This window comes from Centrocercus urophasianus, unplaced genomic scaffold (genome assembly GCF_019232065.1).
Source record: "Centrocercus urophasianus isolate 14NV4802_14NV808 unplaced genomic scaffold, USGS_Curo_1.0 seq_10, whole genome shotgun sequence".
Lineage (NCBI taxonomy): Eukaryota > Metazoa > Chordata > Aves > Galliformes > Phasianidae > Centrocercus > Centrocercus urophasianus.
Window position 1 is genome coordinate 37,104,846 of NW_024884142.1, and position 12,293 is coordinate 37,117,138.

The window sequence follows — 12,293 nt, forward strand, 5'->3', positions numbered from 1 at the left end:
CAAGAAACTCCACTGCTATTAACAGCAGTCTTTCCATATGCTTCAGCAGGCTTGAACTGAGTTCAAACTCCACCCTTTCTCAGCAGTTGCAGTTCATTTGTTCTGTAATTCAGCGCAGCACTGCTTTGAAAATGTCTTTTTGATCCTGTTTTCCTACAAATGGCATAATGAGGAATAATAAGCAGGTGCCTCTAAACACAAACCCAGAACAGCGGGAGCATAAAACCACTACAAATGGAGCAATTAAGTAACCACACTGTTCACTGTTTATTGACAATCTTTATTAAAGCTGACTTCCAGTGTTGAGAAGTTTCCTAATAAGTATAAATACGAACCAAAGTGCTGCTCCCCCGTTAGAAATCTTTATTTGCACAAAAAGATACAAACAACCAGGATTTCCAAAGTTTGCCATTTTGTACATATAATACCAAAAAGAAAAAATAAACCAAGGTAAAAGATTAGCAGCCAAAAGAATTCTAGGCCTCCTTCAGACACACGAACTGTGTGCTTCCACATTTCTCTAAGAAAGAGTACAAAGAGAATTCAGTCAATTGCTTTTTGTAAGAAACATCCTACCAAAAATGTAAGACTGTAAAGCAAGGTTGTAGTGCGAAATTTGCAGAAAAAGAAAAAGGAGAAACAGTAGATAGAAGATTAAAAATCTCAAGTGTAAACATCACTGCTGCTTTAAAACAAAAACCAAAAGTCACATGAGCATTTCCATTTGGCTTAGCAACCAGGAAAATAAGAAAAGCTGGGTTGTTGGTTTTTTTTTTTTTTGGTTTTTTTTTTTAAAGTGCTTAATCACCACATCCAAAGTAATGACTTTGAGACCTACTTAACACGAATGTGCTCAAAAAGCCACTGCTTACAGTATAAAAGCTGTCATTCTGAAATGCTGCACATACAAACTGGCTTTATCTGCATGAATGAAAGATTGCTTTCAGCAACTCTCAATCATATGATGTCCCAAATCAAAGTAATGCTATTAGAACAGGCAGCTAAGTCCCAGAAAGTGTAAGTTTGAGAATAAGAGATACAAAAAAGATCAAGATACAAAAAAAATTCATCTTTTTTTTCTTTTTGAAGGCAGCATGCCTTTCCCAGTTGCAGAATAACCAAGTAATAAGCAGAAGTAACAGTTTTCTATTATTGTTATACACTACCTGGAGCAAACTGACTGTTGACCTAGAAATTCACACGTAACAAAGGCAGATAAGTACAAATACTATTCTTTTGTTATAAAATACAAAAAAAAAAACCACCAATCATATGGACATAACCAGTCAGTAGCATGCTATTGTACTTCATATTAAACACACACTTGACTTTAAAATGGTCAGTGTGTCCTGACTCAAAAAAACAAACAAAAAAAAAAAACCAAAAAACAAAGAACCACAATAACTCAAAGAGCTTTAGGATGTTTTGTTAAATTGCTATATATTTATTTGAGCCTTTGTGCAAAGGAAAAATTAAACATATCAGGCTCCAAAGCAAGACAAGAACATAGGAGCTTCGACAGAAGTCAGACACAGGTTTCAAGAGAAATTTTTTTTTGCCAATGTGGCTGTTATTATCTCATGGTTATAACAACACATTTCAAAATGGGGGCAAAGACATTCATTAATCTTAGATATAGCTATAAATCACTTTAACCCCGCTGCTCTCCCAAGCTAGCACCACCATCAGCCAAACTGAACCTCTGGTACTGCTGCAGCTGTTGCCTGTAGAACCATGCCATTGCCCACCAGCAGCACTGTCCATCCTGACATTATTATGCAGCTTTTTTTTTTTTATCTGCTTTGGAATCCTGCAACCTTATATTAATTATTCATCTGTTCCACATAGCTATTTTTTAAAACTATTTATCAAAAGTTATCAGTTGCCAACACAGTATCTTTATTGTCCTGCAGGACACTTTTCAAGTTAGAGAATTCCCTGGCTCATGTACTGATAAAATGTTATATAGAAAAGGATTGTGTTTTTTCCCACCACATTCCTGTAAACACCTCTGTATTAAGCCACAGCAAGCTCTAGGCTAGGAAATCCTTCCAGTGACTTGACTTTACCTCACTTCTCACACAAAAAAAAAAAAAAAAAAATCACTTTATAATTAAATGGAAAAAAGGAAACAATACTATAAATAGAAAAAAAGTGATATTCCCAATTACCCAGGCACACATTAGAATAAGCCTCTGAAAATTTAACATATAAAGAGCAATTATTTTACTTAGTGGTTCAAGTGTGCAAATGAGTAAATACGCTGCCTGTTCTGAAATAGCTCAATACTGTAGTCATTAATGATTGCTATTCACGTCTAGTGTTGGCAGTTCTGTTGCTTTTGTTGCTGGCTTTGGACATTATATATTACCACTTCCACTGCAGATCTCACGTTTTTCACAGAGGCCATTACAACCCGCTCAGCAGCTGTATGACTTCAGCAAGAGGTATCAGAAGAGAATTTTTATTTTTCAAGTTTTCTGCCGATCCCAAGGCCGTGTTACATGGAAATAATGTTTCAAACAGGAATGTCAAATGCTAATTCAAGTCCTTCCTGTCTATGAAAACCATTTTGAAAAGATTCAGAATCTCAGATAGGTTTCTGTGAAACTAATAGAATAAATTAAAGAGGAAAAAAAACGTGCCAAGAAAGTATTCCAGTGGTGAGAAATACAAAGGCTCAGAGACAGAAAAACACCAGCTTCAGCCTGAGACTGGAAAAAACACAGATTTTTCAAAACTGGAGTCCATACAGTGTCACACAGCCCTGCCTTGTCATGTTTGTTAATATCCTCGCTTAGAAGTCAGACAGCATTTTGTTTAACTTGTGTTGCTCTGTATCATTACACTAAACCATAATTAACTCCTCTTTTGTGCCGGCCTCATTCCAACACAATTGTACCCACTGTATACCAGCAGCAGTTCTCAGGTTTTGTTTTGCAGCTCAGCTGTATTTTTCTTGGATGTTCACAAGACTGGCATTTGACTGGATACGTTTGGCTAGAAAGGGAAAAATTATATGAAAATTAAACACAAAGAATTCCACAAAACTAGTCTCTCCACTCCCTCTATTTATTCGGCACAGACTTGCAAACAGCTTTCTGCTCACGTCCAAAAACTTTAATGAAAAGATATGGCTGAAGCTCTTTACTACCCTTCTTGAGGGGACAGCAGCAGACTAATAGTCGCTATTAGCGCCGTCAGCACAGCTGCAGGCAGAGCCGGCTGGGCCCCTGCTCCCACCAGAGCCAAGAGAGTCCCTGGCAACACCCAGCTCTAACAGCAAAATGAGCAACATCACTTACGCAAAATGAGTATCCGCTTCTTCTGCTTTGAGTGAAGGAAGCTACTAAGATAAAAAACAATAGGTAGGAAGAGGATAAAGGACGAAACGGCAATCACTGGGACCGTATCACTGCAGGGAACAGAGCAGTTGAAAGTCCTGCTCCAGAGCTTCCGAGTGATGTTCATCTAAAAGGAAAACATAAGCCAGCAGTAAGAGAGCACGCACATTCTTGATGTGCAGACGTTCAGGTCTCAAGATATTCAAGTGTTCAAACATGACCCCAGGGAACAACTTTTCACAGATCTCCCCTCAAAAACAAGCAAATCCCTGGAAGTGTCAAAGCAGACCATTTACACAGAGCCAAAATTTCACATCAACAAACTGATAAAAAGGCTGTATGCACATATACTGCATATATTGCCACATGCCTGTTTCCTACAGAACTCACTGACAGCCTGTGCAGATGGAGCTAATATCACACTTTCACCAACACTCCTTTTGCCCAATCACTTGAAACCCCACAACGTAACAAAGCTTTTTCCAAACATATGCTGCAAATCCTGTAGACCCCTAGACACAGCTGCTGTAATAAGGAATCAACATTACAGTCTACAAAAACAGCAGCAAAGCTTTGCATTAAAAGATTAAGAGCTTTGTTGTTCTTGTTGTTGTTGTTTAAAGTATTTGTCCCCTTCACAGTAACAAGAAATTAAAGTGCAACTACTCATACTGGAACGTGCTCAGGCAATCAGGAGCTGAGGACAGGAGCTAACAAGACTGCCTCACCAGGCTCCCTCCTGCAGGACATCCGCACTACTGCCAGTCCCAAACACAGAGAGAAAAGGCAATCCCTAGCAAGGCAAGCACAAATGGCTCAGGTTAACTTCTATAAGATCTCCCTGCTGAATATTAACAAATACTTACTGCATCTTCCACATCGATACACAAATGTGTGGAATGCCCAGACTCATCACCATGTCTGTTCAGCCTTTGCAACTTGTTATAGAGGTCATTCAAATTTTTGTAGGTTCCATTGCAGTTTTTACATACTTCAGTGTAGTTATTTGGTGATAGATCCATGGCTTGCCCCTAAGGTTATAAAACAGCAGTACTCATAAAGAGATTTAAGGCATTATAAAAATCTTAAAATACAGAGTCAAGTTTGAACCAAAAATCCAGATTTGCAATGAACCACAATGCAAAAAGGCCCCAGTCAAATGACTCACATGAGAACGCAGGAAGGAAAGGGACCAACTTTAATTCATTAGGCTGTTCTAGTGACAAAATCCATTTTTTGTAGATCATGCAACTCAAACAGCTCCTTGGACTAGCAGTATTTTGTAAAGCTTATTTCAAAAGTACCAGATAAGAGAGAAGGAAGGGAAACAAAAGAATTGGTAGTAACTCCTACTCCAGAAACACAGATTAGGATCCTTAATAGTATTCTTGGCTTTCATCTGATGACAGAATCATAGAATGGTTTGAATTGGAAGGGACCTCTAAGACCACGTAGTTCCAACCCCCCTGCTATAGGTAAGGACACCTCCCTCTAGACCTGGCTGCTCAAAACCCCATCCAGCCTGGCCTTGAATGCCATGTTGATCACCTGGCTATTGTCAAGAAGCTGTTACTACTGCTGAGCAACCATGATCATTACAAACCCTGCCACAATAAACCCATTTCATTTATGGCCTTCACCATTACTAAGTGGAATACAACACACTTGAAAACAGCTAATGACCAACATAGGGTAAAGAGAGGCACATTCAACCTGCAGCCCAGCATGGCTTGCAATGTGGCTGCCCCCTGCCCTATAACATCATGGTGACAGCCAGCATGCACCCATTGCTCAGCAACAACCAAACATCAGTGTGCTATTAACCCATCAGGGCCGAAACCAGGACAAGTAGAGGGCACAGTGCAGCACTAACTCAAGTTATGGCAAATAATTTTATGTATTTTGATACATCAGCTAAACACAGACCAGTAAACAGCAAAAAATATGCAGCTGTGCTTTCCACTGTGATAAAGGAATTTGAGAACAAACCTCAAGATTGCAAAAAAAAAAAATCATCAATTTTTTTGGTGTATTTGTGACTCCATTTTCAGTTAGCATAAATACACGACCTGCAAATTTTCAAATGGAATGCACAGAGTTGCAATTAGACATTCAACTCAAAAATCTGATCGTGTCTCTTTACCAAACTTTTACAAGCCCTAACTTAACAAAGAGAAATATCTCTCGCTTCACCATCACATCTTCATGTCATCATCAGTTTCACAAAAACAAGGTCAAATACCCCACATTATGGTTTCGTTGTTCTCCTTTTTTTTTTATCTTTTAATTAAAAAATACTAAAAACTAAAATGTTTTGTCACTTATACACAGTAGCTCAAAAGTAATGCCTCCTATTTTATTATGTTAGTCCATGACATCAGAAGCAGGTATGGCAGCAGCACCTTCTCTCCAATATCCCATTACCTTTTGTTGCTGTGCAACAGACGGCAGCAGAGGGGCAGTCTGACACAATGGCATCTAACATGGAAGTGTGTATGAAGCAAAGGTGTGTCACTGAATTCCTCCACGCAGAAAAAATGACATCCACTGACATTCATCAACACTTGCTGAGTGTTTATGGAGACCAAATGGGATGTGAGCACAGTGAGGAGGTGGGTGGTGCCCTTCAGATGTGGCAACAGCAACAGTGGGACACATCTGCTGGTGCAGGCTTTTACAGGCATGGCATGCACACCCTTGTTCATCGCTGACACCCATGGGTTAAGATCTCATTTAGACTTCTGACTGACACACCAGACTGTGTGGCTCCCAACCAACGCTACTCCAGCTCACTTTTCTCACATCATTAATAATAAAAAAGTTTCCTCTGAGATTGTACCATACTCATTATTTCCCATTTTTACCACTGACTGATCACAGAATGTGCCTACTTACTGACTGAAACAGAATGTGCACTGTTTCTTGGGCAATTTAGGACATTTTCTTTGAGGAAAATTACTACATTTATTTCACAAACTGCATTACATTACCTTTGTAGTATGGACTGCTAATTATTTTACAAGTCGAAACAACTGTAACCATCATTTAAAGTAGCTGGTCCTTCTGAACTACTCTCTATTATTAAAAGGTTATTTAAAGATTGAATTGTTCAGGCAGAAGACAACAATTTCACAAAGAGGCAAAAAAAGAAATTTACAGCATGCAGACATTATTGCACTCACTAAGTAATTATCAACTGTTGTGAATACAGAAATTCTGACGTGAAGCAGCATCACAATTACATACAAAATGAAGTCAAGGTGAATATCAATTAGAATTAATTTCAGTGTCGCCATCTCTAAACATCTGCATTTCTGTAGATCATGGCTTTACCTGCATAAACTGCCACTAAGTCTGTGAATTTTGCCTGGTATATACCTGCATTATATGCAGCATAAATTAGGTTTTTCTAGCAATTAGATAATTTAGTGCTTCTCTTAAAAACACAGCATAAATACCTGAAGGTTGCGTTCAAAACATGTCAGAGATTTATTGAATAAATCCATGAATTCTTGAGTAGAATTTGATAATCCCTCACTGTTGTTCTTTATACAATCTGTCAAAGAGAAAGAAAAACATGAGGATATTCTAACATTTCCAGAGCTGACAATTCCCAGACACTCCACTCTTGCAAAAAGAGCTCTCGACTATAAAAGATGGGTCTAGTCAACCCTGCATTTTCCTTATCTGCCTGCCACTGATTCTCAGACCTGCTGACCTAACTCTTCAACAAGAATACATTTCAGAATTAATTGGCCTTGATTAAGTGAAAGATGAAGACTATCATCAAGAGTTTTCTGAAGAGGGGGGTCTGAATTATCTTTGGACTTTAAGATAAAACAAGGCATTACTTTTATTTTCTACCCTGCAAACCTGGCTTTGCCCAGCAATGGTAATAGCTATTATGGGAAAGCAGAAGCATCAGAAATGGAGATTAAATGGACAGCACCCAAGCAAAGGCCAGACCACAAACACAGTGGTAGAAATCAGAGTGCAGTTATTATTGTTTAATACAAGTGGACATTTCACCATTTCAACCCCTACATATTACCACTTCCAGCCAACCATCCTACTTCAGATGCTGTAATCAGTTACACCCTTGGAAATGGCAGGGGTTTGGGAATTTAAATGTTCAGTAAGGGCACTATGAGAGCAAGCCAACATTCTAGAAAATTTTCCTGAGAGAAGGAACTGACATCAGCATGGAGAACAGCCATTCAGCTGGACACTGGGAGGGCAACATACAGGTCAAAACCCGGAAGGACAGCACAGACCACACTGCTCCTTCTGCATTGTCTTTCCAGCCTTCACAGATCCCAGATGTGTAAAAGAAAACTAACTCTACATGCTCTCATCTGTAACACGTAGCTTCACAGTACTATTCCCTGCTTTCTAGGGCACCTTTAAGGTTAGGGTCCCAGTTTTCACACCAGGGGAACAGCAAAAAGCCATGCTTTATCTGTAAGCACAGCACAGCACCATCAGCAAGCACAAGGACAGTGAGGCACAACGGTAGACCTGGATACTCTCCACCCATTAAGGGAAATCAAAAGCACAGCTGTGAAGGCAAATATTATTCAACCTGAAAGCATTCCAGCTATTGGCTTTTTATTAACGAAGAAGTCAAATTTTCTTATATATATATATATATATTTTTTTTTTTTTAATAAAAGGAAGATGGTAGAAAAACTGAAGAAACTGCACTGAAAACAAGGAAAGTCTCCGTTAGAGTTTGTAGATCATAAACAAAACATGACTACTAACATGACTACTGTTTGAACAAATTATCTAAAAGAAATATATACAATATCTGGTGGGGTTTTTTTTAGCTAGATTGGCACCCTCAGATTTTGGCAGCACACCACAGCCAATACAAAAATCTTTTGTACTCCTCACTGAAGCTATTCTAGTCTAGGATCTTCACATACTACATACAGTATGTACTATAATATATACAGCATAAAAAAATACAATTCCAATCTGTGCAAATTTTAGATGCAGCACTGAGCTAAGTCATAACAGTAGCATGACAGCTACAGAACGAGTCACTCACTTGCACAGTTGGCTGCCTCCCACGTGTCATTAAAGAACGCTGAAAGGGTCACAACTACCTGCAGCCTGTCCGAGGTCAGGATACTTTTGGCACAGTCGTGGCTCTCGGAGGAATTCTAGAACAAAAATGAAATTAAAAAAGAACAATCAAATGTTAAAAAAAAACAAGGGAAAGCTTTTGGAAAGTATTTTAGGCAAACAGCTAAACATCACATCTCATCACACTGACATTTCTAGACTAAGCAAAGCAGAATCGACTGAAGAAAAAAGTCTTTTGATCCTCAAAATCTTACTACAAGCAACACAGCTTGCTGTGCACTACCTCTGAAGAGCTACTAGGACTGCATGAACATCAGTTAAAAGTATGTGACACCAAGAAGAAGGAAGCACAAGGTGATCTTTAAGATCCCTTCCAACCCAAGCCATTCTGTGATGTCACAATTCTATGACAGGCCAGCCAGCTCCTGTTCCCCTGTTTCTGGACAGCTGTCCCTGGAGCCAGCTCCAGGCCCTCACAGCCAGAGAAACTGATGGGGTCATTCTCAAGAGACCACAGAACTATCTGAAGGAGCTGAACCAATGCAACAGCCTCCAAGCAAACAAAACCCAAACAACAGAAAACAACATCCAGAAATGCTGGACCAACATACTGTATCAGCAGCAAGCTGCTTCCACATACAGCTACACAGGAACAAAGTCCACCAAAGAGCAACACAGCAGTAATTCCCATGAGCCTACTATTAAGCCAGGCTCTCTTCTTCATTGGATATGGGTACCAAGCTGATCTCATCTGAGAGAGCCATCCAACATACCCAATCCTCAAAGGGGACACAGGAGAATTCTCGGAACAAATTATTCTCTGGATGAAACTAATAAAAAAAGAATGACTATAAAAGCAGCTACAAAATAAACAGGAAATGAAATATCCCTATTAGAATTTACAGTGTTTTTCTCCTCTAGAGCTTTATTTTCTCCCTCAAATCCCCAATAGAAACCATGATCTGCAGTCAGCTGACTCCTGTGCTCTAGCTCCTGGTTTCTAGCTGCTAAATTGCCTTAAGCACTCCTCAGAACTGTCACAGCTGCCAAATGCCTCTTTGATAAGCAACACGGGACATGCAAGAAAAGAATCTCTTCAACAAGAAATGCATGGCTTATACAGCTGTATGAGACATACATTTTCCACCCTTATAATACATTTATTTAGTTCTTTTTAAATAAGAAAGTTTCCCTTCGAGACTGAACTGCAGAAGTCTAATATTGCCACTTCTGGTAACTCCCACAGTTTCAATTCTAGTAAGTAGCAAACAGACACGCAATCAAGTTGCATATGCAGGAAACTCCCCAACTGCTTCACAAGGTGCAGTTAAAACTGAAACTTCCTCACCACAAACTCGTGAGTGGGAAAAAGCATTTTACATCCCAACATGGATCCGGTCAAAATATACTGTTCCTTAAAGATGCTTTCTTAAGTTATTTAATAAGCCTAGTGAGGAGGATTTTACTTTTCGGGGATGTCCAAAACTTAACTTGACTGTTTCTTTCATGCTGTGTAACTACTGCAGGATGGGAATGACCAAAAACATCAAATACCTGATCAATCATGATCATGGACTCAGGTCAAACGAGCTCACTTTCTGTATTTATTTGGTTAGGTCATCCTTGCACAGAAGGAAAGTAAAATGCTCTTCAAAACAAATTTCAGATGAAATTCTGAACCAGCACTCCAGAAAAACAGCCCTAATGAGTTCTTACACACTGCAAGCACTGGGATTTGTTTGGCAACCTACCCAGAAGTATCCCAGAGGTAACCTGCGCCCACAAATGCAAGGTATTTCAGCAGAGTTCTGTACGTATCTTTAAGATGTCATATAAAAGTAAGAATCGCAGGCTCACTCCCTCACCTTCACATGACCTAATCTGAGATGGCATGGAACGGTCTCCAGACAAGAAACAAATAACACAGGTGTCTACACTCAAACAGCAGACTACAGGCTAGGTACTTGTCCTTAAGAGGGCAAATATCAAATGAATGTCCATTTGCTTTTCCACTACCAGAACAAAGGCGAGGGAGGTCAGGCAGACAACAAATCAAAAGTAGGCAAAAAGTGACGCTTCTTAACACGACAGCTAACTGAATGTGAAACTGTTTACAGCATGAAGCTGTAGTATCAGAAGTCTATGCAGGTTTTGTCTATCAGTAGCGATTCCAAACACAGATTCAGTAATCTCTAAACTGGGAGTCTCAGTGACAGACTGCTATAAACTTGCTATAAAGTCTTCCTGTACTCTAGGAGGACAACCACTTCCAGTCATTATCAGAGAATGGACAAAGCCCTTCAGTCTCATCCAACCACTGTCATCTTCACACCATGTTAGGGACTAACTTTTAAAAACAGACAAGTTGGATGAGTTAAAGAACAGACATAAATGCATAGCATTAGTCATCAACCACGTCCAGTAGGGAGAAACGAAAATAAGGGGATAGAGATGCAGGAAGATGGCAACAGGAGACCTGTCTTCAGTCAGGGTTTCCCACTGCTGAGGCTCAGAGGCATAAGCCAGTGCCCAGAGCTACCATGCTTCTGCCACACGCTCCTACCAGCCTTGGATCCATGTGCATGGGGATTTGGTTCCCCAGAAAGGCAGCATTACTCACTGATGACATAAAATCACAGAATATCCTGAATTGTAAGGACCCAACAGGTATCACTGAGTCCAACCCCTGGCTCCACACATGGCCACTCAAAGTTCAATCCTATGTCTGAGAACACAATCCAAACCAGCAGCTTGGGCCGTGCCCTCCACCCTCTGGTGAAAAACCCTTTCCCAGTGCCCAATGTGACCCTCCCTGACGCATCTCCATGCCATACCCTCAGGTCCTGCCGCCGCCATAATCAGAAAGCAAAGATAAGTGCTGCCCTTCTGCTCCTCTAGCGAGGCCATCACGAAGCCTCCCCTCAGGCACTCAGCAAACCTGAAGCACAGCTTCAAAGCAACCCGGGCTTTCCCACCATCCAAAGGAGAAGGCAGGGTCTTTTCCCTCTGTGCACCCCGCCACGCCAGGAACTGGCACAGACAGACAGCCGGTACCAGAACACCGCTTCCCCTTTCACAAGACCATAAAAGGAACTCGGAGCGCTTCTCTCAGCGCAGGGACACCCGTTTCCGAGGAGCCGGGCCCCCGTCCCCGCCCCGTCGGACGCACCCCGACGGCGCGGGCGATGTCCCCATACTGCGTCAGGAGGCTGCGGTAGAGGCCGCCGCAGGCCTGGCAGAGCCGCACTGGGCGGGCGCGGCGGGCCAGGCACCCCGACAGCGTCGCGCTGCCCTCCGCGAAGGCGGTGAGGAGGCGACGGCACTCGGGCTCCAGCTCGGGCAGATCTCCGGGCAACCCCGCGGCTCGCAGTTCCGCCACCATCCCCGTCGCCAGCTCCTCGGCCTCGTCCGGCGCCTCCAGCCCGGCGACGGGGCCGAAGGCGAGAGCCAAAGCGGGCAGCAGAAGCAGCTGACAGCGCAGCGGCGCCATGGCGGCCGCGCCGAGGAACCGGAAGTGCCGTGCCGGGCAACGACCCGCCTCCGCCTGGGGAAGCGGCCGCTCATTGGTGAAGACAGAGAAAGAGGCGGGGCCAAAGGCGGAGCGGGCTCTTGGGTGGGTGGGGATGGGGCTGAGTAATGGCGGCGGCCTCCGGGGTGCGATGGTCTGCGGCTCCGCGCAGATGCACTGTGCCCTGTATGGCCCTAGGACGTCCCTGAGTACATCTACAAGTTTTGTTCTCTTAGATATTCATGACGTGCGAGTGCATTTTCTGTACCATATTCCAGTCGGGCAACACTGTTTTCATCCAAAAATAGTGCTTAAAAGTACCTGTTGTATAGGAAGGCACTTTGAAGTGT

General features: G+C 41.8%; 1 protein-coding gene across 1 annotated transcript; it reads right to left on the reverse strand.

The window, feature by feature from the left end:
- Nucleotides 1-259: 259 nt before the first annotated feature.
- OSTM1 (osteoclastogenesis associated transmembrane protein 1) lies at nucleotides 260-11,925 on the reverse strand. Its single transcript, XM_042823156.1, has 6 exons — nucleotides 11,605-11,925; nucleotides 8,398-8,512; nucleotides 6,803-6,900; nucleotides 4,211-4,375; nucleotides 3,306-3,471; nucleotides 260-3,000 (listed from the first exon to the last, which is right to left on the reverse strand). Exons 1-6 carry the CDS (start codon nucleotides 11,923-11,925, stop codon nucleotides 2,945-2,947), a joined length of 921 nt encoding a protein of 306 aa, XP_042679090.1. The 3' UTR covers nucleotides 260-2,944.
- Between the last annotated feature and the right edge of the window lie 368 nt (nucleotides 11,926-12,293).

Excerpts from the sequence above, each read along its gene's own strand:
- OSTM1 (XM_042823156.1), bottom strand. The coding sequence starts at position 11,925 with ATGGCGCCGCTGCGCTGTCAGCTGCTTCTGCTGCCCGCTTTGGCTCTC. Across the intron at positions 6,901-8,397 it reads GGAGGCAGCCAACTGTGCAA|ATTGTATAAAGAACAACAGT; the intron begins GTGAGTGACTCG and ends TCTCTTTGACAG. Across the intron at positions 3,001-3,305 it reads GAAGCGGATACTCATTTTGC|CCAAACGTATCCAGTCAAAT; the intron begins GTAAGTGATGTT and ends TTCCCTTTCTAG.